Below are 27,554 nucleotides of genomic sequence, written 5' to 3' on the forward strand. Positions count from 1 at the left end.
CCCGCTCAAAATGGAGTCGGGCGTGCGTGGGGTGCCCGGGTGCTGCCTCTGTGCTGAAAAGTCTGTTCTCGCGTGGCGGGGCACGGAGGAGGGAGGGCTGCCCGCGGGAGAAGAGTTGATGTGAAATAGAAAATCCCAGCAACGCACCCTAAACTGAAGTAGCGTTTGGGGCGGCCTGACGTATTTGACAGGGTATCTGGTAGTCCCTGGGCTCTTCCAAAAGTCACTCGGGCCATTTTTCTAGGGAACAGTGTTGGTAGGAATCGCGTATGTATTTTAATAATAGATTGTGTGACTTCTCAGCGGTGTTTGTGTAACCCCATAAGACGTCCTGATACACGGGAAACTTTGTTGAAAAAAGTAATCAAGTATAAATAGGTAAAACGAGTAAGCTGTGGGCAGAGTGAGTAGTAGGACGCAGCTCTGCATGAGGAGGGATAGGTGTTGCGCACACATGTCAACCCGTGGCAGGCAGTTGCACCCCGCACAAACTTCAGCGCATGTCGAATTGGTCAGAACTCCGATTAAATTGGAATCCTTGAAAAGAATCGAAGTGTGGTGACAGCAGTTGGCGTGTGGGTGAGGAAGTAACTTGCTAACTGCAGTTTAAGCGATCTCTTCAGCAACGCGGCCAGTTCAGAAGAGCACAGTGCTGCATGAAAGCATCTTAATACTTTAGTGTTTACTGCAGTGAATGTTGCAAAATGATTCTTCGTGACATTTTATGCTTTTTAAGAAAGAAAAAGTTGTAAGATACTAGTTGTTTGAGAAAGTGGGCCTCCCAAATATTATTTGAAAACACCTTGTGACAAGCTTTGCTTATGGATCTTTTTGTACTTTAAAGCTTGAGAGTTTTTTCCCTGTGAGAAATGCAATAGTTTGTCCCGAGTGGCAGTTTACTAAGCCAGTGTCCTCTGGAAGTTGTACTCAGATACAGAATTATGGTCTTGTCCTGTGTGAAGTAAACCTGAAACATGGGCAGTGTCTTTGGCCAACATGAGAGAACTTGAAGGGTTTTCGGTAGGGCTAGCAGTCTGTGTTTACCTCTTGGTTTTCACATTTCATTTTCAAGAACAAGTGCTACTTTGCTATGAAAAAAGTCTTGGCTTATCATGGTAGCGAAACAGAGAAAGTCAGCCTGCTTTTGTAACAGTGTGTATGGAGCACCGTAGTAAATAAAGTGACTTTCCAGTTTGAAAATTTCTATTTTTTGTGGGGGGCAATAGTTCTAACATTATAAAGGTGTTGGATGCCATGGTAGTGATGGCATTTGTATCCAGTGTGAATGTATTGCAGTTTATTCTGCTACTCTATAAAGGTGCAGATTATTTGATTGTTGAATTACAGGTTCAAAGCTTTGTGATACTAAGAAAAAGAAATAACTTGTAGTTTTGGTTAGGCTTCACCAGGAACCAGGTTTTTCTAAGCTCAGGGTATTGAACTCAAAATTCAGAAGATGTGAATTATTCGTTCCAGTTCTGCAGTATACCTCCTGTGTGACATTGGCCAATGAAATGGTCGTCCTTAGCTTGAGAGTCCTTTTCAACATAAATGTTAGTGAGTTTAACCCCTGTGTTTCCTCAGAGAGTAAGGATTACTTAGCAAGCAATGTATGTCATGCAAACTCCATGTTAAATACAGCTTGTAAGGTAAGGAAGACATTGTTCGTTTGGGTGTGTTGGCTTGGATATCATTACAACTGTAACGTCTTTAGCCCCACCCAAATATGACATTGCTTGTTAGGCAGGAACTTATTTCTTTCAAAAAAAATTTAAATTGGCAGCTTTTAATTTAAAAGATAGTTCAGTTCACAGTTCTTAAGCCAGCCTCGGTGGTTTGCTTAGTGTTTTTTCCCTAAACATACTGGCAAGAAAATAGTATAACAAAGGAGTGATATGTTTGTCCAGATCTTTCTAAAGAAGAGTAAATGGGCCTTTCAGATGAGTGGGGGGAAAAAAAAACCACCTGTATTTAAGATCCTTCAGATGTCTTACTTAAAAAAACAAATGAAAAACAACACAACTTTCCGAAGGCATAGAGAGGGAGGGAAGAACGCTGGCCAGTTCAGTGGCACAGTTTATTCTTAAGCTATTTTAAGTAAGTGCACAGTGAGGTGAGTCTTTGTCAGAGAGCTTGTACTGGGCTGCAAGGATTGGTGTGGAGGAACACCCCAGTTAGTCACTGACCAGTGCCTACCGTACTGGGCTGCCTGCTCATCGGGATGCAAGTGACACCTGTCTGGGTAAGGGTGGCCCTTGTGCGAGAGCAGACTCTGCCCTGGATTGTACTGCTGGTCAAAAAAGTTTCCAAGAGTGCAGTGGGATGAAGCAGGGTGGCTGTCATAGGGCCTTGGGTCCAGCATGGTGATGCTGACTTCATTTTGGTGCACATCAAAATAAAACCCACTTGTTTGACCTGAAAAACACCTTTCAGAGGAAAAAAAAAAAAAAAATCTTGCTTATCTTGATCCTTCTTTGAAAGTTGACCCTATGATTTTAACATGGATTACTAATGTATTGTGTGCTCTGACAGGTTTTGTTTCCTACAATATTGTAAGAGTGTACACTTGTACAAAATACAGTTTGATTGAAATGCTGCGTAAAAATGTGAATATGAAGAGTCAAACGATCTACAGTGACCTTTTTATAAAGGTATAGTTTCTCAGGTTATCTAGTCACAAGGCTAGAAGAAAAGCTTCAATTCCAGCTTGCCTTCAATATTGTTTTACGGTGTTAAGAGTCAGTATCTCCCAGAGAAGCTCCACATTCTGTTGATCTGTCTTGCCTAATGTTTCAGGGATAAGACGTATTGGCAGGAGACCTGATCAGCAGCAGCAACAGCAACAGCAGGGTGAAGGCAAGCCTATTGACAGGAGACCGGAGAGACGACCTCCTCGTGAGCGCCGCTTTGACAAACCTGCTGATGAGAAAGGCGAAGGAGGAGAATTTTCTGTTGATAAGTAAGAATTTTGTCTTGCTTGACAACTTTCCTAGTTTTGGTAGGAAAGGGCTGTCCTGCTTCTGTTACTAGATTTAAAAAAAAAAAAAAAAGCCGATTGATTAAAAATGAATTGATTGAATTCAATTTTTGTCAGTGACAAGAAAATTGTATGTCATGTGGAATAGAACACTTTCCCCTGATTCTGTTTGCAAACTTGGTTCAAGTTACAGACTGGGAGTGATCTAACATTAATGGTTCCATTGGTTTAACTGAAAATACGGTTTAAACCAGTAAGATATTCAACCATCTCTCTCTCAATCTATAGCAGATGGGTCAGGAAAGGAACTCAAGTATAGCTGTTAGCTGCAGGATGAGATCTGTTTGCTGTTGCTTAAATCTGTACAGCTGACTTCAAGCCAATAGAAGTCCATGTAGGTGTTCGTACCTTGGCTGCAGGGACTTCAGATCTGGAAGTGGTGAAGCCATCTTATGTTTAGGCAAGTTTTAAAGTGTCTCAAGTATCATGTGGCATCCAGAATTCAAGTGTTCTGAAAGTAATGTTCAAATATTAAAATTCTAGTAGCCAAAGTTAAAATCCTTTTAAAAGTAAGTTGAATGAATGTGAGTTTAATTGAAATTGTAGTATCAACTAGTATGTAGCACAATACAAACAGTACATTTTGGAATTTAGTGCCAGAAGATGCAAATGAACAGTAATCCTTCTGAGCGTTTGTTTCCAAATCCTAAAATGCAGGCATTATATATTTGGGTTTTTTCAGTGTAATAATTTGGCATTGAGGTTAGAGCCTTGACACGGTTACAAACAGTAACTATCGCAAGAAAAGTAAGTAAATAAAATTCTCAAAAGAGAAAAAGAAAGCTTTAATAAAAACCATGCTGTAAATTTTTGGAGATGAAATACTCAAGTTTGACTGTTCATGCTAGACCCATTCTTGATCGGCCTATGCGTGGACGTGGTGGACTAGGAAGAGGACGTGGCCGTGGCCGTGGAATGGGCAGAGGAGATGGGTTTGACTCTCGTGGCAAACGTGAATTTGACAGACATAGTGGCAGCGATAGATCGTAAGTCTTTAACTTTTTCTATTCTTTTTATTATTATTCTTTACAATTAAAACACATTTTAAAATTTGCCTTTGAATTTCTGTATCTGGACACTATAATGTTAACTCAGTTTTGTTAGTTCTGTTTCACATTCACATTTCAGCGGCCTAAAGCACGAGGACAAGCGTGGTGGCAGTGGATCACACAACTGGGGAACCGTCAAAGACGAGCTAACGTTAGTAATCTGTAATTGCTCAGAGAACTATTAGCAGAATGTTAATAAATCCTAATTCTTACAGCTTGCAAAATTTAAAGATTTAGCTACCTTTCTTGCCTTTGATTTTTATAATTTTTGCTATGCTGTTAAAGCAGCCTTTGCAGAATTTAGAAAATTAGTGATTTCTTGTAATACAAGAGGCAGCTTTGCTGCTAAAACCAGAATTTTGGGGAAGCTTGGAATGGGGGATCTTGTGCTGGTTTCTAAACCATTCTTTTAGTAAAATAGAACAATTTAATTTTAACAATTTTGGTCAGGTTAAGCATGCTTTTTTATAAATATTACATTGAAAACATATTTTTAATACCCAGATCCATTTTGTGTCTCAAGTACAGCAGGAGGCTTTCAGAATGGTTGCTAGTTAAGTGTTGGGGAGGTGGAAAGCGTAAAAAAGGCAGAGAGGTCACCAATTCTTAATGAAGTAGTTGTTTTTAAAGAAGAGTGGGCTTTGTAAATCAACTATAGAACTTAGTCGTTAATCTTGCGTAGCTTTGAATAGGGATGAACTTTTAAAAAACAAAACTCCAAACATTATGTAATTGCAGTGAATTGGATCAGTCAGCTACAACTGAGGAAACGCCAGAGGGAGAGGAACATCCGCCTGCTGATTCTGAAAATAAGTGAGTACCACCCCTCTTAATGTTCTTTGATTGCTTCAAAGGTAGTATTACTTTGCCTTTAAGCTCTGATATTTATTCCTACTTCTGTTTTGCTAAACTTGGATTGTATTTTCTTCAGTAGATAGAAAATTCTCCACAGTGCTGCTGAAAAACTGTCTCTTTAAAAACTGCATGTCTAAAAATCGTTATCTTGAAACTGTTCATTCATGTCATGCAGGCTCTTAGGTCACTTTCGGATTTAGTTATTAATAATCAGTTCTAATACGCTTAGGGTCTCAGGATTGCAACTCCTAAGTACCAAATCTAAAAGCATCTGTGCTCATAACTGGGTAGAACCACCAAGCAAAAGGGACAAAATGTTCTTCTGCCAGCAGAAGGCAACTGTTTTTTAGATAGTTTTTCAAAACAACTGATGAGACTGTGTGACTAGCCTGTAGAGGAAAGGTTGTATCTTTCTCATTCTCCAGTTTCTGTGTATGCAGGCAATTTTCAAAGCAGTTAACTTGACTGCTTCTCGTTCCACTTGGACACTGTTACAGAAGAAACCAGTGACTGGATGAATGAAATAGAGTAACTAGAAAAGCAGAATGAGCAGTAGTGATACTTAACAGTTGATGTAAAAATGTGATGCAAATTTATGGTAGCGTAGCACAGTAAAATGTTTTATTTTAATGAGGAATGCGCTTTATGGTTAATCCAAAAGAAAATGGCAAACAGTTACGAGAGAATTTTGAAATACTTGTTTGCCCAAGATTTCTAATGTGGAATTTGCTAGAGCTTGATTTCCTCATCAATAACTTTGGCTAATAGTAAAGAGGTTACAATTACTGCATAGAGAATAAGAAATTGAATTTCTTACTAACTAAAAAAGACTAAATGCTATTACTTCTCCGGGGTTGTGGTGGTCCAAGGTTAAGGTCGTCTTGTACACAGAAACAGTATGAGAATTTTTAAGGAATTACAGCTTTGAGCATTGGTCAGAAGATGCAGACTAGCTAGTCCTTAAAAAAAATTACATGTATTGGAAATCTGGCTATATTAAATTTGTTGCATCTGCAGTGTTTCCTGGATCTTTATTAGTAGCCGTGTCCTGGTGCTTGACCAGATACTGACCCATCTGTGTGCAGATCAGTTATCTGCGAAATTCTGCAGGCTATCTGTATGTTTTTTCTTCTTCCTCAAATCTGCAGAAAATGTGTACTCTTCTCAGTTTCAAGCATAATGCATGTGTTGTAATCCATCAGTTATCTCTATAGAAAAGTATCTTTACATGTGTTAGTTTTCAAGTTGGCTAGTTTGGTGTAGACCTCTAACCTAAATGTTTCAGTGGAATTGTGGGATGTTTTACTGCAGTAAAATCTGCAGAATGCCAAGGGGTAATATCTTTGCCTTGAACAAAAAAAAAATGCTTCTGAATATATACCATGTCAAAAATCATTCTGTCCTACTGAATGAGGAAAAAATTGAAATACAGTAATTTTGCCGTAAAAGTTCTGCATTATTACATCAAAATTAATGGCTACAAAATGAAGATATTTCTGTTTAAGTTGAGGCTTTCATGATCTTTTTGCTGCACATACATGCAGCATTTATAGTTTTCTATAAATTAGAAATTTAGTTGCATAAACACACTGAAGAATGACTAGCGGATTGACTGCCTATGTAGATGGAACATGATCTGTTATTGAGCATAGTGGATGTGTGTTTTACTTAAAAATAGCTCTTTGGCAGAAGGTAGAGGCACCAAAGATTTACAGTGAGGTGATATATTGAACAAGTGACTAAGTTGTATGCTGTTTTTTCAAGTTAGCTGGAAGTAAAAATTGTTTCAATTGGCTGGGAAATAATTGTCTTTATTGAACCAAAGGAAGCAGACTATCCAAAGCTGATTAAATTATGTTTTGGGTTTTTTTAAAAAAATAACAAGCTTGAAAATTGTGGTAAGGCAGTGAGAGAGAGCTTGTTCTTAGCTCTCTCCCAAACGGTCAAGTTATCTCAAAAAGGGGAGCTCCAAAGAAGTCCATTGCAGAAGTTAGGCTTTCATATTTGTAAAGAAAATCGTCGTTAACATGGAGAATAGACAGAATGGGTCAGTGTTATTTTTTGCACATTTTGCTGTGCTCATCATTTAGTTGCCTAAAAGTGTCTGGCTAAAGGAGGCGAGTTCTCGTGTGCTTTCTGAGGTGTGGAAGTGAGGTTTTTTCTATACACCTCTTAACTGCTAAATACTTGACAAACTTTTTTTATAGTCTGATGTGGATTAACAACTGGTTTTGAATTTGTTGTATCTAGAATGAGAGTTCTAAGTCGTGATCATAATATTCCTGAATTTACTACAGAGAGAATGAGGTTGAAGAAGTTAAGGAAGAAGGTCCTAAGGAAATGACCCTGGATGAGTGGAAAGCTATTCAAAGTAAGGATCGTGCAAAAGTTGAGTTCAACATCCGTAAACCAAATGAGGGTGCTGATGGGCAATGGAAAAAAGGATTTGTTCTTCACAAGTCAAAGAGCGAGGAGGTAAAGTGATTTTTCTATATTTGCTAGTATCCAGATTGTATAGGTTTTTCTATTGGTACACTTCTTGGAGGTGAAGTTCCATTCTTTGAGATGCTGACCTGTCGCTAAAATTTTATGAAGTGGGAGCAACATTTCTCTTAATAAAACTGAAGTTATGCAGTAGCGTAAGTAACCATTCTTACTGTATTGAGTTTTAGCAGTTGATCTGTATCCTTAGGCTGGTGTATACTGTGATATAATCTAGAGATGAGACTGGAATACTGCTGTATCTGGGCAGGTAACTTTGTAAGGACTGTCTCTTGGCGAGCATTTTAGAGAAAGTTTGTCAATATCAAATTCATTTCTTTGCTCTTTATGCAGTACACAGATTTATGGTGCTTGCTAAATATGATGTAAGATTGAAGAAATATTGGTTGTGCTTTAAACACCTTAATACCTAAACTGTGTATCTTAAGTTTGTAACGTGGTGTTCTTCTCATTTTGTAGTATTACATAGACAAGCGTCCTTGAAGCTTTTGAGAAACAGGGTGAAATACATTTGTATGCTTCGGTGATGCTCAACATAGTTGCTGCAGAATTATTTCAAAATTGTAGTTTCTCAAGCATGCTCATTTCAGGCATTGCAAAATTTTAATTATTCTTTTCCAAGATAGTGAGAGTGGCAAGGAGAGACATACTCCTTCACTTCAGAAGGGAGGGAAGTGCTAAGAGCTCTGTTTTCTAAGGCAAGGCTGCGTTAATCTTTGGTTTTAATATTTCTTTTTAACACTAATATCTTAAGCGGCCCACTGTTAATCGGTGGCCCGCAACTTCATATACCTGATGGTTCTGACTTCCTTTGAAGCAGTTAAATAGTATGGAATATGCTGTTCGGTCTTGTAATATGTATCTCTGCTTTTTCACACTTTGTCTTTTCTTGTGAGCTGGGGACATAATACAGATTAGGAGGCACTATTCAGTACTTTCCAATGAAAACTCCATTTCTAATCTCATTGAACTCAGAATGAGTTTGATTTTGTCACAGTCATGTTATTTTCTTATCTTGCTGTGTAAAGGTAGTTCTTTAAATGATTGCCTATCTTTTTATTTACCTTAAGCTGTTCGGTGTTTGAAGTGTTTGTTAAATACTGTGTTCTCTGGCTTGATTAGAAAAGGGAAACTGAGTTAGACGTTATGTTGCTGTGTATTAAAAAAGTAGATTTAAACAGGAATATCTGTGTACTTTACAAAGATTTACTAAAACGGTAGTCCTGCAAGTCCACCCAGCCCCAATTGCTCTGAAGCAGATTTGTTTGACATTTAGTCAGCTGAGGGCAGTCTTCTTTAACTGTAACATGTATGATAAGTCTGATGATGGCTTGTATCAGGAATAGTGTGGCCAGCAGGAGTAGGGAAGTGATCGTGTCCCTGTACTCGGTGCTGGTGAGGCCACACCTTGAATACTGTGTTCAGTTTTGGGCCCCTCACTACAGGAAAGATGTTGCATTGCTGGAACATGTCCAGAGGAGAGCCACAAAGCTGGTGAGGGGTCTGGAGCACAAGTCTTACGAGGAGTGGCTGAGGGAACTGGGGTTGTTTAGTCTGGAGAAGAGGAGGCTGAGGGGAGTTCTTATCGCCCTCTACAACTGCCTGAAAGGAGGCTGTAGCGAGGTGGGGGTCGGCCTCTTCTCCCTGGTAACGGTTGATAGGACGAGGGGGAATGGTTTGAAGTTGTGCCAGGGCGGGTTTAGGTTGGACATTAGGAAAAATGACTTCACAGAAGGGGTTGTCAGGCTCTGGAATGGGCTGCCCAGAGAGGTGGTTGAGTCCCCATCCCTGGAGGTATTTAAAAGAAGGGTAGATGAGGGGCTTAGGGACGTGGCTCAGTGGTGGGATGGCAGGGTTGTGTTAACGGTTGGACTTGATGATCTTAAAGGTCTTTTCCAACCTAGATGATTCTATGGTTCTATGATGGTGATACTCTTGAGTAATTTAGAAGCTGGGAAGATCCATGCTGTATCTTCCATTGAAAAAATGGATCAGTAGTTAACTCAGGAAAAACCCAAACAAAACCAATGAGAATAACTAATCAAAACACTTTCATGGAAGAACTGACATAATTAGATTATTTTATTTGAGAGGTGCATTCAGGTAACTTCTCTTCAAAGAAATGAGTTGGATTTTTTTTTTTAAGACAATCATGTAAGAATTTAACACCTCCTTGCTGTATAAGCACAGAAGTGAGATACTAACAAAACTGCCTTTACTTCTAGATGCTTTTAGCTTGCTTTTATTGTATGTCCAGTAGATGTCTCTCCCCATTTCACTTATTCATTGTTCACTGATCGCTTGGGAAGCAGCATGGAGTGGTTTTTTTGCAAAGTATTATAGCAGAATAGCTCTGTAGTACAGGTGTTAGGAAAGCCTTCACTGCAACTCCTTTGTGAGCAGGTTTAGAAGGTGGAATGTTTAGAGGTTATGAACAAAACCTGCCAATCGCCTGCTGTTCTTTTACCATTTGTCGTCTCGGACATAGTTATGAGTCATGAAATGAAGCTTGATGTAAAGTTTCTGTGATTCTTATTGATAAGAAGGAAGCTTATGTGTGGAAGTGACTTGGTTTATAGGTAAATTCTGGTTTTCAGCCCCAGATCTTCTGTATACTCTTATGGCTGAAAAATCACAATGTGCCCCGGTAGATTTTCTCAGAAATTTGAAGTGTTGTGATGACCACCCTTGTTCCTTTAGCTTGAGAACTACTGGGAGAATGCCCTAGGAGTCTGTGGGCAAAGGGAGTATGAGGCTCTAGTACTGTTCATCTGCCTTAGTCTTGTGAAAGAGCTGTCGTCCTCCTCTTACTTGTGCTCTTTACTAAGGGGTGAAACGCTTGACACTATCCGAGGTCTTTCCTCTTTTTCACATTTTCTCTGCAATTACTCGGAAGTGATACTTTGTATAAAATGAACTCTCAATACTGTCTCAGATTCTTGCCTGTTTAATATGAAATCTGTGTGTATTGGCAGCCCTAGTCTAATGAGACTCTTTCCAGGAGATTGGGTTATGCCATAAAGTAGAGATCCTCTTTTTTTCCTTCTCTGCAGGTGGTTTAGTGGCTTGAGTCTTTTAAGTTCTACTGGTGCAGCTGAGCAAAAAATGGGAAGGAGTTACATTGTGGAGAGATCTTAAAATTTGTTCAAAAAGCTGGATGCAAGTCTCCTGGGGAAAGATTGATGCACCAGTAGATCAGTCCCTGCTCTTTCTTATCTGCTGTGCTGTGCCATGCCTCTTTCCTGTGCCTTCAAACTTTCTTGCTAATCTTATCACTTCCTTAGAGGAGGTTGCAATGGGAGACTGAGAAACACATTTCAGAAAATCAGAGTTCATCTTCTCAAAACTTAGAGGAATGACTCTTGAATCGAGGCTGTGCAGAAACCTTTTCTCATTAACAGTAATTTTCAACATTCCCCCCTCTTATCTGTCTAGTTCTGTATGCAGTGTGCCTGATGTATTGAGGGCTAGAGATCAGCCTGCATGCGTGGTCTCTACTAAAGCTTCCAGGAACTTGTGTTAAACTTTTTTTTATCGATCTGAGATTTCTCTTGTCTCCACACCTGTAGTATAGTCCATCCTCTAGTCTTTCTGGATGCTTGCACAGCTGTTGATCTCATCCTTCTGCTGCTTCGTGTGCTCAGTGACATCTGTATCCGGCAAATTCATGTGACCTTATTACCTGTTGTTTCTGTATGTAGTTGAGTCTCATTTCTTCCTTTTGTTTTCTCCCTTTGTTCCTTTTGTCACTTTGGCGTGGACACGCAACTTTCATCAGACAAAGGCGATGACAGAAATGCAGGGGAGTCTGCTGGAGTCAAATGAGGTACTGATCCTTTATATCTAAGTGGTAATACCTGTGTTTTGATATGACCCCCTTCTGAAATTAAGGTCTGGATATTAAGAAGTCACAAAAATTTAGAACACAAGTATATACAAGATGGAGCTCTTCTGTCCATGCCTGTTGTCTAACTGCACACCATAGGAGACCCTTCATAACTGGTACCCTCACTTCTAATTGAGCTGAATTCAAACCTTATCATAAATGCTTCTATCATGAGTCCTTTTATTTTTTTGTTGCTGTTGTTTTTCCATATCTCACTGTCTGCTTTGGCCCCCTTTCTGTTAGCAGCTTGTTCTTAATTTTTGACAGCCTTCCCCAAGACCCATAAGTGCAGCAATGCCTTTGAGAAGCTATCGGTTATTAGATCGGAGCACTGTTGAGAGTTACCAATACATCTAAATACTTCCAAAGGTTATTCAGAATAAGCAATTTGTATCGTATGTCTTGACTGTTGTCATCCAAGTATCTGATAGAATATGAGGAGAACATGCCAAGTTTTTTATTAGCATTTTAAATTAGCTTTAGTTATTTTGGATAAAGAAAACATCAGGTTACATACAGAATTCTCTATTTGTTGGGTTTAGTGGTTAAACCAAAGTTAAGTTGTGAAAATATGATGGTTGTGGTAGACTGTAGTGTTTCTTTTTTAAGCAATAACAGTATAGGGAAGGAAATGCACAGAATTATTGTACAAAGCCACTGATAATACCTCTCAGAAAAGAGAATGTCGTACAACTACCAATAAGGGGAAAATACCATCTCAGTACCCTGCAGCAGTCAAAACTGTAGATAAAATATTAAGTAGTAGGAAAGGAGTCAAAACCATAATTAAAGGTATTTTGTACGGTTTTGCAAATTGTTGGTGTACTTAACATTTGATTGGTGCCATGTCAGGCCAAGTTGTGGAATGACTTTTCTCCGAAAAATAACTGCTTAGGCTAACTTCTTAGGTTTGGAAAAGGGATCTCCGAGGGAAGTGTGTACAATTCAAATCTCTAAAATCAGGAGTGGGATGGGGACCAGTTGTTACATGGAATACATATCAAGGAAATATGTTTGAAATAAAGCAGCATGGAGAGGTATTTTTCATTGTGACTAATGAAATTGCAGTACCTTCCACTGTGGGATGTTTTAGAGGCCAAATGTACAGCCGGGCACAGAAAAGGGTAATTAGATCGGGGAGGGGAGAAGGCTCTTCGTGGCCCTGTACATTCTGGTGCTTGTGACTGACTCAAGGAATCCCTGAAAGCAGCTTTTAGCCTTTTGACTGCGGACGTCTGTGTATCTACTGGCTGCCTTATGAATGGTAATTAAAGGGTATAGGGCTTAACTGCACAATATGTTGCCTTTGAAACAAGTCAGCATATTGTGTAATTATACCACAAGAAAAGTTACAGTCAGTAGGCTTAAGCATGCACGTGACACTTTTGTAAGAAAAAAAACAGTAAAATGAAAATTGCTGTGCCAGAAATTAGGTGGTTATAGGAAAAGAAAGAGTTGTATGTTACTGTGTTTCCAGACCATGGTGATTGGGCCTTGCAAGAGGCAGAGTGCTGGACTAGATAAACCCTTGGTCTGATCCAGTGATCCAGTGTGGTCAGTTTTACATTTTGTGTATCATCATAGGTGCCAAAAACTGACTTACCGCATGGAAAAATTATTTGTGCAAAAGAGGAAAAATAATTAAAGACTCTTGATTCTTTTTGTGTTCAGTGTGTAATAATTTGAAATACGCAAATGTGCTGAGCAGTAGTATTTATGGTGTTAGACGTAACTCTTCGACCCGTAGTACCTCTGCTCCTCGAGGCTCAGGTTTCTAACTGGGAACCAACCAGCTGTGAGAGATTGTTGTATCGTGGCAAAGGTGGTGACAGTCATATTTTTCAGTGTCATTGGTGAGGCTGGTTCTCTGTTTCAGCATTAATGTTTTAGCTACTTCGGTTACATTGTGTTTGAACTGTTTATGCCTCGTTTGTGTTTGTTATGGCTAATACAAACCAGTAGGGGATTCTCACCATCTCCCTTGTTTTAAATATTTATACAGGGCTAAGCAAATGAGAAAGTGTAAAGTACTCATTGAGCAAAATAAAGATGGGTTACCAAGTAAGTATTTTAAAAGAATGAAATTAATTGATAGAACCTGAAGATTTCTCAGGATACGAAGTGAGAAGAAGAAAAATGCTAGAATGCTGTACTGGCTTGGTGGTAGTCTGTTTGGTCTCAGATAAGCCTAAACGTGTTCCTCTGAAGGAATGGTACTCCAGAGCTTCCCTGAATTATCTTGGAAATGCAAAATACTTCTGTTTGCTCAAGCGCTTATTTGATTACCTATTTGTGGTTTTGTTGTCTGCACAAGTGGTATAACTTGATTCCTAACAATTCCTGCACTGTCTTTTAACTTGACTCAATCAAGGTAATCAATCATCAATTTGGGAGTGCATTTGGAGGTGAACACGCATGCTGTGGTGGTAAGAATGCAACTAGAGATGAAAAAGCTTCCTTGGTGATTTTTCTTACTTATGGAGAAACACTCATTTCAGGCTCATGCTGAGGACTCTGTAATGGATCATCACTTCCGCAAGCCAGCAAATGATATTACATCCCAGCTGGAGATCAACTTTGGAGACCTTGGCCGCCCCGGACGTGGTGGCAGAGGGGGACGGGGTGGCCGAGGGCGTGGTGGCAGGGCCAGCCGTGGAGGCAGAACTGACAAGGTAAGTTGCTACAGCTTTCATCCGCAGAGGAGTTTGGTTTCAGTTGTTAGGATTTTAATACAGATAGGTTTAGGTGTCTTCCTTATGTCTGAGTTGCTCTGACAACAAACACCGCATTTTAAAACTAAGTAACGTGTCTATTCTTACAAGTTTACTTTAAACTGCGCTACTGTTAGGACAAAAGGGTGAATGCTATAGCAGTGTTCTTATTAAACACAAAAAAGAGAGGGTGGGGAGTAGGTTGGAGTGTAAAAAAAAAAAAAAAAAAAAAAAAGTCTGTCTTTGAAGGTTCTATCTGAACCCCAAAAAAATGACTCTTCAGTATGGACAGATGTGAATATAGTATGAGATGCTTCTGTTTGTGCCAGAGCAGAACCACAAGTGTTAGAGCAGTTATTTTCAGACACTGTCAGGATGGTGTTATCTGCACTGTGACCTGTTGGGGATGAAAGACTGGTTTTATGGCTGCATGTTGTATCTTGGGTTTGAGGAATTTAGAGTTTTCATGTAGAAATAGGACTCTTACTTGTGGGGTTTTTGTTGTTTTGGGGTTGTTTTTTCTCTGCAGTAATTTTTTTCTTCCTCTAGTCCTAGAACCCTAAGGAAATACTCAGGACTAAGTACTGAATGGGGCTGGGGAGAGAACATGTGAAGTTGGAAGTACTGTAGTATACCTACAGTAAAGATTTGATTTATTATGGATAATTTTTTTGGCTTAAATGCATCTAATCAAATTGTTACTCACTGTAAGTTAGTTCAGTCTGTGGTACGGCTTGCTTCACATAGATCAGACTTGCTTATTTTTGTTTCGTGTAGGACACTGACTTTTTCTCTTTTACACTGGATCACTAAGTTTTAAGCTTGTCGAAAAACTCTATCCTGATACCAGTATAAGAAAATTTTAAGGAATTGATATTAAACGGTGGTGGTGTTCGCTCTTGAGTTGTTCTGCTAATATGGCATCTTGCTTCCTCAAGAATGCTGTCATAAAGTAGTTAAAAACAGATCTGCAGCTTATTTTATGTTGACTTTGTTTATTTCCTTCCAGTTGGTTAAGGAGTTTGACGTGATCCACACACCCAACCAGGTTGGTGGTCTCTGATGGCACTTAATGTTACTTATGTGAACAAGGCCCTCCTGTTGCAGGGACTGTAACTCCCCTCCTGCAGTCGATTGGCTTTTTTGGCTTGCTTTCTGCTTTTGTGTAATGAGCAACTGGAGATACTAAGGCTTAAGACCCTGCTGTTTTTAACTCTAGTTTGTGGGCTGGGTACTTCTGCAGTGTCTTAATCTTGCCTGTAGAGGTTGGTACAACTTTTATTGGAATGGTTTAAATATATGTTTGTCTTGATAAGTGAATATATTTATAGGAAATTGCACTGTCCTGGTCCTTCCTACTCTCCTCTTCCACATCCCTCATGGAAGTACTCTAAAATGCTTCATTTCTGCATTTCATCATAGCACTGTTTTTTAGGTGTGGTACAGAGCCTTTTAAAAGAAACTCCGTTAGGGAAGTACTGAGGAGATTCTTGGTTAATGTGTATGAATTTCCTGGGCTAGGTTGGCACAAAAATTCTTTTTATCAGCAGCTAGTTTGTGACTGAGTTTAAATGTCTGAAACTTAATTTGTGCTACAAACAGGTCTTTTCTGTAACACTTAGTCATGTCCCTTAGTAAGAATTGATGGCTATGTGCTAGTAGAATAGCATAAACCCACATGTAGGGATTGCTTTAAGAATGGAAAAAGAGATGTACTTGTAACCTTGTGCAATGATCATGTGCAAACAAGTCTGTTTGCCTATAATACCTCTTCAGATAGCTTTGATTCAAAAAGTACTGTAGGAGGCTTTCTAGTCCTTGGACTAAGAAAAAAAGTGTTGCTTATCACGAGGGAAAAAAGTTGCTCTTGTAGCAATTTGTTCAGTACTAGACTGCTTACTCCACTGTAGTGCGTACCTCTCTGAAACCCAGTATTTCCCTGTTAAATATGGTTCATGTTAAAGTAGTTTTCAAAAGGAAGAATTCCTGCCTCTGTTTGTCTGGGGTGCAGGGAGTCCCCCTGCCTGCAGCTGCTCTGTGCAAGTGTCCTGTGCGAGCTCAGCTGTGGGCTGAGCTGTGTTTGCCTGGCAAATGGAAGGACTTGGTAATGTGTGAAGAATTAGCAACACAGCAGGGCTCAGTGCCGCTGAGGGTAATAACTTTCTGATGTTTCTCTTTCAGTCAAGTGCTTCTGCTCCTGATGTAGATGACCCAGAGGCTTTCCCAGCTCTGTCCTAAACTGGATGTCATAAGCCAACCCTGCCCTCGTCGGGCCTTCCTCTCCGAGGCTTGCATGCTTAAGGATCCTAAACAACTACGAAATTTAAAAAAAAAAAAAAAAAAAGAGACTGTCATTCATACCATTCACACCTAAAGACTGAATTTTATCTGTTTTGAAAATGAACTTCTCTCGCTACACAGAAGCAACAATATGGTAGTCAGTTTTGTATTTAGAAATGTAATGGTAGCAGGGATGTTTTCATAATTTTTTCAGAGATTATGCATTCTTCATGGATACTTTTTTGTATTGCTGCTTGAAAATATGCGTTTCCAAACTTGAAATATAGGTGTGAACAGTGTGTACCAGTTAAAAGCTTTCACTTCATTTGTGGTTTTTTTTTAATTCAGGATTTTAGACATTTTCCTCAAACTACAAACTGGGTTTTAATTATTGCACACTATTTCCGTTTCCTTAATTCCTGTTTAGCAGATTTTTATCAGCCCGTGGTCTTTTGGAATATGTGAAGTTTTAATTTGGCAGACTGTTAGTGCTGTGTGGAATACTAACTCCTGGAGTACTTTAGTTTTAATGCTTAATTTCAGACTTGGAAAAACAGTCATTTTTCATCTATGTTTGGTAGTTTGTTTACACAAAATCTTTATACAAAATTGATACCAGATACTTGAAAAAGATTCAAAGCACATTGGTTTATAGTTAAATACCTGTGTATTGATCCAGCAGTGATGTGTGGATAATCGGTCTAAACAGTTTTTTAAAATTAATGTATTACACCTTTCACTCACCCTTTTTACCTTTATTCCCTCCTCTTCCCTTCAACAAAACAAGATGCTTTCTTGGCCAAAAAAAAAAAAAAATATGTTTTTAAATTACCTACACTTTTTGTTTGAGAGGGTGCCCTGTAGATTGGAGTAACCTTTCCTGTTGTTGGAGCTGGGAGGTGGGGGAAGGTGGTAGCTGTTGCTCCGGTAGTCCGTCCGGACTCCAGCTGGGATGTGGAATTTAGCAGCACAGTTTGTTAGACACGAGTATGTCAATACCTGCTGCATTCGCAGCACTGCACTGATGGTGGCAGGTCTGAAGAAGAAACCACAGGCCTTGGCTGGGTCTGGCAGGAGGGAGTTCTGCCTTACCGTTTCAGACAGGGATGTTGCAATCTGTGTGCAATACAGCAGAAAGATGCAAAACAAAACCCCAACGCTTAACCTCTCTGTCAAAGTTTTGTTCTGGATTTGTGCAGGGTTTGAGATCCAATTGCTAGCTGACAAATGAATGTTTTTCAGAGTGTGATTGTAAGAAACCCTTTCTACCCCCATAGAAATTTGCCATAGGTTTAATTTAATCCCTGTGAACAGGATTACCACTTCAGTACACAAAAGGAGTTGAGAGAATGACGCATGAAGAGGGTTTCTTAGGGTTTTTGTCTGCAGCATTTGTTAGGAGAGTAGAAACAGGTTTCTCATTTTATTTAATGTTTTACTCTTTGGACAGCTTATAACATATTTGTAGTTTCTTAACTAGGTAGATAGAAAACAAAAGGTAATGCCCTATTTTTTTAAAAGCTGTACAGGACAGGCAAAAAGTATCGGAGACCTTTGAATATGAAGTATCAAACTCCTTAATTGTGGTGTTTAGCTGGCTTGCTTTATCTGAACTATTTTCTACAGAAGTTTTTGTTGTAAACCACTGTTAATATCATTGGATTAGACTTTAGTGCACTCACCTATAGTTTAAAGTTCCAGGCTGTGAGAAGGAGGCAAGTTTTCAAACAGTGGATGGTAAAATCTCTTGGTTCCTTTCTCCTGACTCTAAGCAGATCTTACACAGGTGCTCAGTGTGGGGGCTGTTGGAGGTCCAGCACTGAGTTGTTCCTCTTCCCTCTGCCTTTGTGGTTTGGTAGAATGTGTTGCAGCTTCAGCGTTGGGGACAGCTTGGATAATGCAGTTAAATGAATGCCTTGATATGCAGAAACACACTTGCGGAAAAGCTTTCTCTGTAACATTAACCGTGCTCCCCTTATCCAAACTGTATATTTGCTGCTTCCAAGTTGCCACTCAGCTTTTTTTCCAGATGACTTCTGGGCTAGCCAGTCAGTTGTTTGGGGCCCTGCTAGCTGGACTTGGTCAGAACCTTTTCCTTCTCCTGCTTTAGAGCACAGAGCAGTTTCCTGAATGGCATCTCACATAGGATTTTCAAGACGGCTTGTACTTGCAGTTGGTCCGTCTGCTGTTCTGACAGATGTAAATTTGCCTCTTTCAGTCCATTTGTGTCAAGAGCTAAAACTGTGAACATATATCTTTAATATTGGTGGGTGTTAACTGAAATAAAGGTTTATTTTCATGCTCTTTTAAAAATGTCATGAAAACACATGGAGATGAAACCACTTAGATGAATAGCATCTCATGTAGGTTTTGCCCCAAGTGGTCCAGTCTGCCTGTAGCGATGGTGCCCAGGCATTTCCATTGCCAGGAACGGACTTTGCCTTGGGAAAATGTCTCCCTAGTAGCCTATTTAAAATTAATGAGCTTGCTCTTTAGTAACACTTTCTGTCCTCTTGCTTGCTACTTTTGCTGTCATGCCAAATCCAGAGGACTAGACCTTTTAAAATCTGAAAAATTTGAAAAAGATGGTCAGCAGAAAAAGTTGGAGAGAAACAGAGAAGTACAGGGTGCTAATTGGCTTTAGAATGTAATGATGGCAAGGTTTGAGCATGAAAGTTCATCTTACAGAGTGAATGCCGCTGATGCTGGGAGGAAACAAGACTGATGAATAAATGCAAGTGTTAGCTGTGTGGGAAAGGGCATAAATTCTTCTGAAACATCAGAAGTCAGTGTGAATATATGGTGTTTGCAGCTCAAGGAGTTGAGATCACTCTTACCTGTAATGACTCTTTGCCCATGGACATTGGTTTGCATAGCCATGTCTCTTGTTTTAATAAACGCAGGACATCTGCCTAAAGCTGACACTTCCAGCATTTGCTAACCTGCTTCTTTTCTAAAATCGTTACAAGGACCGTGTTACCTTCATTTTGTACTTCCGTTCTGGTCTGCCTTTGCCAGGTAACAGCCTCCTGGCCAGGCTCAGGGTGTGTTTGAGCAAGTGCCGAGTGCCCCGATGCAGTCGTCGGCAAATCCCCCGCTGCGCTGGGTGCTGTGCTAGAAAAGCCAAATGTAGTATTCTCCCTGGGGGGGTGTAAGCTGGCTGTGGGGAAAATGGCTCATTTGCCCTCACTGGGAGACTTTCAGGTAGAAGTTATGAAAGCTCGGTTGTTGTCTTACTGATGATGCTGTTTGTCTCTTGAAGTTGGAGTAAGACTTTGTGTGAAGCCCCACAGGGCAATTTACCTAGAGACTTGAAGAGCCAGGAGGAAATGTGGTCTAGTGTTCTGTTGTCCATACGTTGAAGATCAATATGCAGAAATAAGTGAATGACAAAATAGTGCTCTTTTTGCCTTTTTTAAATAACTTTTTTTGGCAATGGGAATCTAATTTGGTTGTGTGCAGCTGACTTGAGGGACTGATTTGTCTGTGATGCCCAGCCAGAATCCTCTTGGCGGGGTGGTTGCCAGATTGTGTATGAAGAGCACAAAAATGGAGTTCTGTTGCCTTGGATGTCTGGCCCAAGTTCAAGTGAAATGTTTGCCTTTGAGTGACACCAAGCCAGTCTTCAAGGCGGGGAATGTCTGTGTACCAGACTGGAGACCAAGCCTTGGAACCAGCCGCTAGACCCAAAAACCAAAATGCCAGAGCTGGTACTTTGCAAAAAATGTTGCACACTTTGTGTAGCGGATGGTGTGGGTGGCTTTGTGCAGACATGGAGAACGGTGCTTCACTGCCTTGCCAGTGACTGGTCTGGGTGTAGTTTGTCTCCCTTATGTACGTTACTTTCACAAGTGAAATGCCTGGCAGTGAAAAATGCAGTGCAAGAGGAGGACATAGACTAACAAAGCTATTCTCACTTTCTGAGCTCTTACTGAGAAAGCGGCCTTGGGTTTGCTCCTAGCAGTGAAGTGCAGTGGTGGTTGCCCCCGCTTTGCTGGGCTGTGTGGCTGGAGCCCACGGGCTGGTTGCTTCTCCTCCAGGACTGGAGCTTGCAGGGCTGCAGGGGTTAATGCACCTTGGCTCAAGTTGGAGGGCACACAGAACTGCCTGTGGTCAGGTGTTTCTGGCAGATGGGTTGGAGCATGCTGTTGCTTCATTCCCTGGAAGAGAGAAAGCAAGTAGGAGCTTACAGATTGGGTTTGTGGTTTGGTTTTTGGTGTTTTGGTTTTTTTTTTTTTTATATTTCAGGAGTGATTACAACTTCAAAATAAGAAAATAAATGCGAGGACTTGAGGTGTGCTACGTGGCTATCACCTGTATGCAGTGTCTCAGCTCTGGGTAGTTGTACAGCTGTTGATGTGTCTTCCATTTTGGCAGGGAGCATTGAGCCTGTTGGTTTGCAGGGGTGCACTGCAGGAGAGGAGGTGAGCTGGGCCAGCGCTGATGCCCGTGTGTGGACAGTTCAGTGAGAGCTGAGGCTGCGTCGGTTTGTGTTGGCTTGCTGCCCGACGGATTGAGCTTGTCTGTAGTTGCTGATGAGTGTGTTTGATTTTCACCTGTGAGGCACTGCTGTAAAGGTCGTCATACCAGTAAGAGGTGAAGGTACTTAAAATAAAGTTACTGGACGGAATGAAGGTAAATTGGATATGGGATTGGGTTTACTGAAATCTTTCAATTCAGCAATTTGAATTAGCACACGCCCAGCATGCCCAGTTGTGTTTGTGATTTGTACTGGACAAACTGCAGGATTTCTGTTGCCTTGTATGAAGGACAGTGAAAAGTCTTGCTTCTGTCCTTTCTCCTAAGAAAGTGCCTGAAGGTCTGTCTGGCTCAGCGAGGTTGCGTGGCCCCTGCAGGGGAGCGGTGCAGAGCGGGAGGGAAGCACGTCGGGACAAGATGGCCATTGCTACTTACGTGCTTTTTTGTGCAGCGCTTCCTTTTAACAGTGAACCACTGTTTACCTTTGTCAGACTTCCATGAAGATGCTAAAAGGGGCAGCTGCTCTGCAGATCACTTGTGGACTGCTGTTAAGAGCTGTTTTCACGTGGAAGTCCATCTTCCCCTGCTGTCCTGTCTGAGCAGCTCCATGTCCGAGTTGTGACCTGGACTATGGAGGTCCTGGGCCGGTTTGGAGGTGGCAGTGAGGATGCAAACAAGTCCCAGGATTGAAATACTATCCCAAAATACAACTCAAAACTAAATTTTTGGTAATGGCATGAGTAGGGCTGCACTGCAGAGCTGCTGCAAAGCCTCCTTGCAGGTGGTTTTATTGGGAGCCTGCACATCAAAAAATCCTGTCAGCTATGACACCTCTATTGAAAGTGTGGGAGGAAGGGGGGGGGGGACGGGGCGTAGATTGCTTGCACTGGTGCCATGGCGAGGCAGATGGCGTGCTGTGTCTTGTCTCTGGAGCGACAGGCTGTGTCATGTGCATTTACTGGCGCATCTGGGAATTGTTTTCCTTCAGTGCACAATTTCTGCCGTGAATGTGGTCAGCTCACGTGAAGTGGTTGGGCAGTACGGGTAAGTATTCTCTTCCTCCAGTGATGGCAGAGTTACCTGACAGGAAGAATTTAAGTCTTGCCGCAGCCATAATGCGCAAAGGATCCCTTGGCATGTCTGGGGGCAGTCGTGGGCAGCGTCCTGCCGCAGGCACCGCGCTCCCTGTGCTGGCGTGGCGGGGAATGGCTGTCGTGCGCACCCAGCGCAGGCGAGCTGTGAGGACGTGCATCTCGGAAGCGGTCTCTGTGCTGCAGAGGAGCCCTCAGCTGCACGCTGCGAGATCGCCGGACTGCGGCACGTCGGAGCTGTTGCCTCTAGTGCTGCTCCTCCTGCTCCCTTCCTCGCAACGTTTCCCCTCTGCTTTGGGAAAGCAGTTTCCTGGGCAGTAGCTGTCTTCAGCCTCTTTCTCTACCTTGGTTCCTTATCCCTGAGAAGCGACTTTTATGGTACTGTCATGCCCCCAGCTTTGATTGCAGGCTCCAGCTACTGAGGGTGTCTTGGCCAGGCAGCGAGGCCAGGCCATCTGGGGGGTTTGTGGGTGTCCAGCAAGTGGTGTGCTGGAGCCCGGGGGCTGCTCAGGCAGCCGAGCTACTCTGCCTTTACCAGGACGCATCTCCTTCCTAGGAATAGATGCATCTGTGAGCTAGCAACAGCTACATCATTGCTGGTGGTTTTATGTTGTTTTCGATAGACCGAAACAGAAGACTGGAATGCTAAGGTTTGAGAAGAGCCAGGGTGCTTGTGATCACTCGTGCTGATCAAATGCTCTGGGCATTGCAGGGAAGTGCAGAGAGATGTCACTGAGAACTGAACGCGAGGAGAGCTGGTGCCAGGGTTTGAATTTCACGTTCCTAAGAAACCTTAAAACCCAGTGCACACAAGTATTTTCATTGACTCCCACCCACTGCAGAGGTGGTGTCACAGTCTGGATGGAGGTACAGACCACGGCAAGCCAAGTGGTGTGAATAACCCCAGCCTGTCTGGCGCTGGCTCGGAGGGCAGCGTGTGCCCGGTTATTAAGTCACGGGCTTGTCCTGCAGTGCCTTTCAGCTCGGCAGCACAGGAACTTACGAGCTCCTGTAGAAGGTAACATAGCAGAGCTGGGGGAACGAGCCAACAGAGATCTCCCTAACCCAGCACTCCCGTGTTGCTTTCCACTTCAAGCAAAAGGCAGTGGGGAAAGCCTTGAGGTAGCAGCAGCCTTGTGGTGCAGGTGCATCTCTGTCGCTGCTGTGCAAGACCGAGACTGGGCTGCTGAGGGCCGTTTCTTCACCGAGTAGGATAACAGCTCTTCATGGAGGTCCTCAGAGATGGTGGTGTCACAGGAGGGTTTCATCATCAGCTTATGCTCAACAGCTTGTGTAGCCAGCTGTGGATGGAGAGCAGCTGCCTGATCCTGGGCACGAGGAGGATGCCCCAGGTAAGTTCAGATCTGGACTACCTCATTTCTAGCAGCAATGCTTCGGCTTTATTTTTAAAGACACCTTATTCTGTGTATAGCTGCAGCATAGCACTTGAGCTTGACCAGAGAAAACAGGGAACAAATTGCAGGTTTCCAACATTTTATTTATATATACATACACACACACATAGTAAACAAAGTCATTAAATGTGTAACACATACTTGAAACCTGTAATTAGAATACGTCAATAAATGATTTAAATTCTTCTCACCAGTCCATTTGACTTACTGCGTACACGCGCTGCCTGTTGCTTTTATTTCAGGTGAGGATTTCTCCTTTCCTGAGCTGAGCCATGAAGGCAGGCTGGCACTGGCTGAGCTGCTGGCCCTGCTGCAGCCATGGCCATTGGTACCCATGTGAGCTGTAGCACTGGTGTCACTGGGGACAATGCGACTTGGTGCTGGGGCTGCAGTGAGGAATACCGCCCGTGGGCTGGCGGGCATTAAGCTTGGCACCAGGGGACGCAGATGTCCCCGTGCTGTACAGCTAACCTGCTGCACACAGCTGGAGGAGCAAGGGCTGCAGCCAAGGTCCCGTTGGGGCTGGGATGCTGAGGTCTGACCCGGGCATTAACTTCTTGCTCTTCCTGGGCAAGCGATGGAATGATGGTTAGCATGTCTCTGATTCCTGGGTGGGGGGGACCAAGCCAGGCTGAGCCGCTTGGGAACAGGCAGGCGGACAGGGGCCTGAGGCAACCCAGGCTGCATGAAGGCGTCGGAGTAATTAATTAATGAACCTCTGCAAAAGCCAGGCCATGCAGCCCTGACATTCCTGATCTGTCCTGAGTTCTACCTGAGCGTGCTGGTGGATGAGGAGCTGCTGTGTTGTACAGTGAGGTGTGACTTGCAGTGCTGGAAAGGTTGGTGAGTTGGGGTTTTTTTTGTCACTTAGAGGAGTCACGTGTGCCTTGCTGGACTGGCTGTTCTGAAACACTGAAATTAGTAAAGTGCAAAAAAATCGGGCCAGGCTTACATCACCCTGACCACCTACCTTGTGAAAGAGCTGCGGTTTATTTTGACCTTATCCAAAGTAAGATTCCCTTCATAAGAAATAATGGGTGTCAAAAAAGTTGTTGGGAAGACGGAGAGCAGATTGCACTCGAGTTCAGGGTGGTAGTTGGTAGTGTCTGTAACCGGGGGCAGGTACGCAGCAGCTTTGTCGGTGACGGAGTTGGCGATGTACTCGGAAATGGTCTGCGTGTGCTCCGTCACCTCCACCACTATCCTCTTGTAGAGGTCGGGAAGCTGCTGCTCGTAAAGAGGAGCTTTCCCTGCAGGGCCAGGGGCTCGGTCCCCACGAAGGCTTCCTCTACTTCCATTGTTTCGGGCTCTTCAAAGCTGCTGGCGCTGTGCAGGAACAGGCTGGAGGGCAAGCTCAGCTCGGTCTGTGGAGGGACAGACGCCACGCAGCGATAACTAATTCTGTGATCGATACCCTGTGTCCTCCCACCCCAATGCAAGCATCCCTCCGCACAGCAGCTAATACTGCTAAAAAGGAAAGATGTCTGCATCGTTCTTGAATTTAATTTGCCTGATCCATCCTACAGTCTAACAGGGTATGAGAACAGAGCTTATCCGCTGTCGGAGATTGCGGGATTTACTGCATTAAGAGATTACTGACTTCCATGGCTCCAGTTGCTTTTTTTTTCTGAAGGTGGTGGGATTAGAAGAAAAAAAAAAAGTACAGTTTACCTTTGTGGACATGTAGTTCTTGGCCCACGTGGCATTAGCTGGGTCAGGGATGGCTTTGCTCTGCCACTGCGGCAGAAGTGCAGAGAGGAGCGAGTGCAATCTGCAGATTGAATAAGGGCAATTAAGAGCATGAACGCTGATACCTGCAGTGCTGACCCGGGGCATGCTGTTTGTGTGTGCGGCTACCGAAGATCTCAGTGTAATGGTGAATCTGCCTTGGTAGGGGCCTGCAGAGACCCCGGCGGGGTGGGGAGTGTGGCTGCCGGGGCAGTGCCAGCTCTCGAGCAGAGGTAAATGCTGCCCAGTGTCCTCCTGCCAGATGTTTGCCTGTGGTGACCAGCAGCAGCCCTGTGTGCAGAGCTCGCTGGATACGGCCGTGAGCCCCAGTCCTGGAAAATCTGGCTGGGGACACACCTGTGTTGCTCTAAAGTAAAACTTCGCTCCCAGGTTAATTGCCAAGGATTGTACCCCTTCAGTATTGTTTGGTGGAAGCAAACCTTATGCTCTAGGTTAAAAATTCACAATAAGTGTGAAATAATGCTATATTTTAAGCTCAATGGGTGTTCCTATTATCATTTGTGTACTCTGAAACCTTTGTTCAGAACAATCATCACTGTTCCCCAAGGTGTCCTGAAAGGATGTGACCATCCCTTCTAAGAACAATTCCGTGTTTTATTGGAACGTAACAGATGGATCCACTCACGCTTTTCTTGCTGGTGGCACAGAACAAATGCAGGCTGAGAAGATGAAGAAGCTGCAGGTAAGCACAACAGTCATCCAGTCCCCAGCGCCTGAAATACAGAACACCCATCGTTCATCTTTATTAAATAGATAAACAATTTCAGATATGCTAGTTCAAGCTGGACAACAGTTGTGGTCGGAGTTGTGTTTGCACTCATGAAACATACCAGTGCTTTTTTGGTTCAAAACCAGGAATCTGGGCGGACTGTTGGGGACAACAGTACTTTGTAACATAAAGATGTCTACCACTGTCTCTCAAGATACACAATCCACAACCCAAAACATGCAATTGCTGATCTCTCTTCCAGTTCTGAACCAAACAGCGACAGAAGACTTAAACTCAGGGTGGTGCATGCAGCAGAGAAGTGGTTTAAGTAGGAAAGATCTTGCAAAATTCAGTGCATCTTTAATAAACTGTCAGTGACTGAACTGTTTCTCAGTGCAAGCACAGGGAAGCCAAGGTGTTCACTATCTGCTTAAAACGTAATTTTTCCAAATCCAGGTTTTATAGCAGGAAAACTTTTAACTTGCCTGGATTGCTTTAATTTCCTCTCCTCCTCACCTCCCTGGATTTCTCCTGCAGCCTGTGGGAGAAACCTGTCTCCAGAAGAGCCCTGCTCCCACGCTGCAGAGGTGGATTTCCTAATGTACGCGACTTGGGAGCTTAAAGTTACTGGTGTGGCACATTGTTGGGGAGGAAATGTGGCAAAAGGAAACTTTCTGGCAATACTTAAACACAAATTTTATCAACTCTTTTCTTGGAGTTTGGTGATCATTTATCTTGATCAAATTTGGTCAAAACCCAATCCATCTTGCAGGACAGAAACCCTGATTACTGCTGTTGGCTGTGGTGAGAAGGTCCTGCTCTTGCATGCCCTGGGAGGCATGGGAACAGGGACCACGCACACGATGCTGTGCTCCTCGTGAAGGCTCTGAGGTCACGGCTGCTTTGGTGACCGCAGGTCCTCAGAGAGCCAGCGACCCACGGGTGATGTGGAGGTCAGCAGGACTTTCTGCATGGATACCAGGGCCAGAGCTTGTGCACAGATATCAACAAAATCAACAGGCCATTAACTCGAAGGGACCAAACCCTTCTTTCCCCCTTCATGATAAACCACCCTGCTGGCTTTCAACTACTATTAAATGATACAGCTAATGTCTCAGCACAAAACTGGGAGCTTGAAAACAGAAGATGCTACATTGCTAGCCAAAACTAGAGATCTTCAGTAGTTAGAGTAGTGCGAAAAGCATTCCCAGTCTGTGGAAAACAGGACCAAGGGCTGGGACCAGTCTTGGCCCCCTGTCCTGGCAGAGGCTCGTACTTTCCAAGCAGACGAGCTCGCTGTTGCGCCACGGCCCCTCTCCAGCAGCCGTCGATGCTGTCATCCACAGGGCGTAGTGCTCACCGGGCTGCAGGTCGGCGATGTACAGCGAGCGCTGGGCAGTCGCGTTGGAAATGGCTGGAAGGAGAAGGGGGAGAGGCAAACGAAGCGCCTAGCACACGTGTTTGTGACATTTAACTTCAATGAACTGGGTTTCCAGTGCTTGGAGCGTGGAGAGTTGTTTGTTACCTTTAATTTCCTTTTCTGTGTTGGTGAATCACTGGAAGGGCTATAGAAGACCTTGTGCTGTAGGGGTGACCTGTGCCTGTGCCATTGTATAGATGGGACACCCAGGACTGCATATCCTGTCCTCTGACTGCTGTTGCTTGATAAGATAATGTTTCATAATGATCCATTAAAAATGATCATGCAACTTCTGCATGAAGGGAAAAAAAAAATTGTCTTGGGAGGAAGCCTGGGGGTTAGGCAGACGGAGAGAGAGCGGCCTTGGGTGG

At 42.8% G+C, this 27,554-nt stretch overlaps 2 protein-coding genes across 2 annotated transcripts in view; one reads left to right on the top strand and one right to left on the bottom strand.

Annotated features, from left to right (window-relative positions):
* Nucleotides 1–16,384, top strand: part of SERBP1 (SERPINE1 mRNA binding protein 1) — a 41,476-nt gene extending 25,092 nt beyond the window's left edge. Inside the window, exons 5-13 of the mRNA XM_009636211.2 lie at nucleotides 2,797–2,959; nucleotides 3,886–4,023; nucleotides 4,166–4,237; nucleotides 4,825–4,899; nucleotides 7,239–7,416; nucleotides 11,222–11,269; nucleotides 13,828–14,001; nucleotides 15,050–15,088; nucleotides 16,222–16,384. Coding sequence (XP_009634506.2) covers nucleotides 2,797–2,959; nucleotides 3,886–4,023; nucleotides 4,166–4,237; nucleotides 4,825–4,899; nucleotides 7,239–7,416; nucleotides 11,222–11,269; nucleotides 13,828–14,001; nucleotides 15,050–15,088; nucleotides 16,222–16,278 — 944 coding nt within the window. The 3' untranslated portion in view covers nucleotides 16,279–16,384. The remainder of the gene's footprint in view (nucleotides 1–2,796; nucleotides 2,960–3,885; nucleotides 4,024–4,165; nucleotides 4,238–4,824; nucleotides 4,900–7,238; nucleotides 7,417–11,221; nucleotides 11,270–13,827; nucleotides 14,002–15,049; nucleotides 15,089–16,221) is intronic.
* A 336-nt stretch (nucleotides 16,385–16,720) lies between these two features.
* Nucleotides 16,721–27,554, bottom strand: part of LOC104123868 (interleukin-12 receptor subunit beta-2) — a 25,832-nt gene continuing 14,998 nt past the window's right edge. Inside the window, 5 exon segments of the mRNA XM_035891827.1 lie at nucleotides 16,721–24,543; nucleotides 24,546–24,669; nucleotides 24,977–25,076; nucleotides 25,680–25,767; nucleotides 27,040–27,177. Of these exon segments, the coding sequence (XP_035747720.1) occupies nucleotides 24,272–24,543; nucleotides 24,546–24,669; nucleotides 24,977–25,076; nucleotides 25,680–25,767; nucleotides 27,040–27,177 (722 nt within the window). The 3' untranslated portion in view covers nucleotides 16,721–24,271.

This window comes from Egretta garzetta, unplaced genomic scaffold (genome assembly GCF_000687185.1).
Source record: "Egretta garzetta isolate BGI_Z169 unplaced genomic scaffold, ASM68718v1 scaffold163, whole genome shotgun sequence".
NCBI lineage: Eukaryota > Metazoa > Chordata > Aves > Pelecaniformes > Ardeidae > Egretta > Egretta garzetta.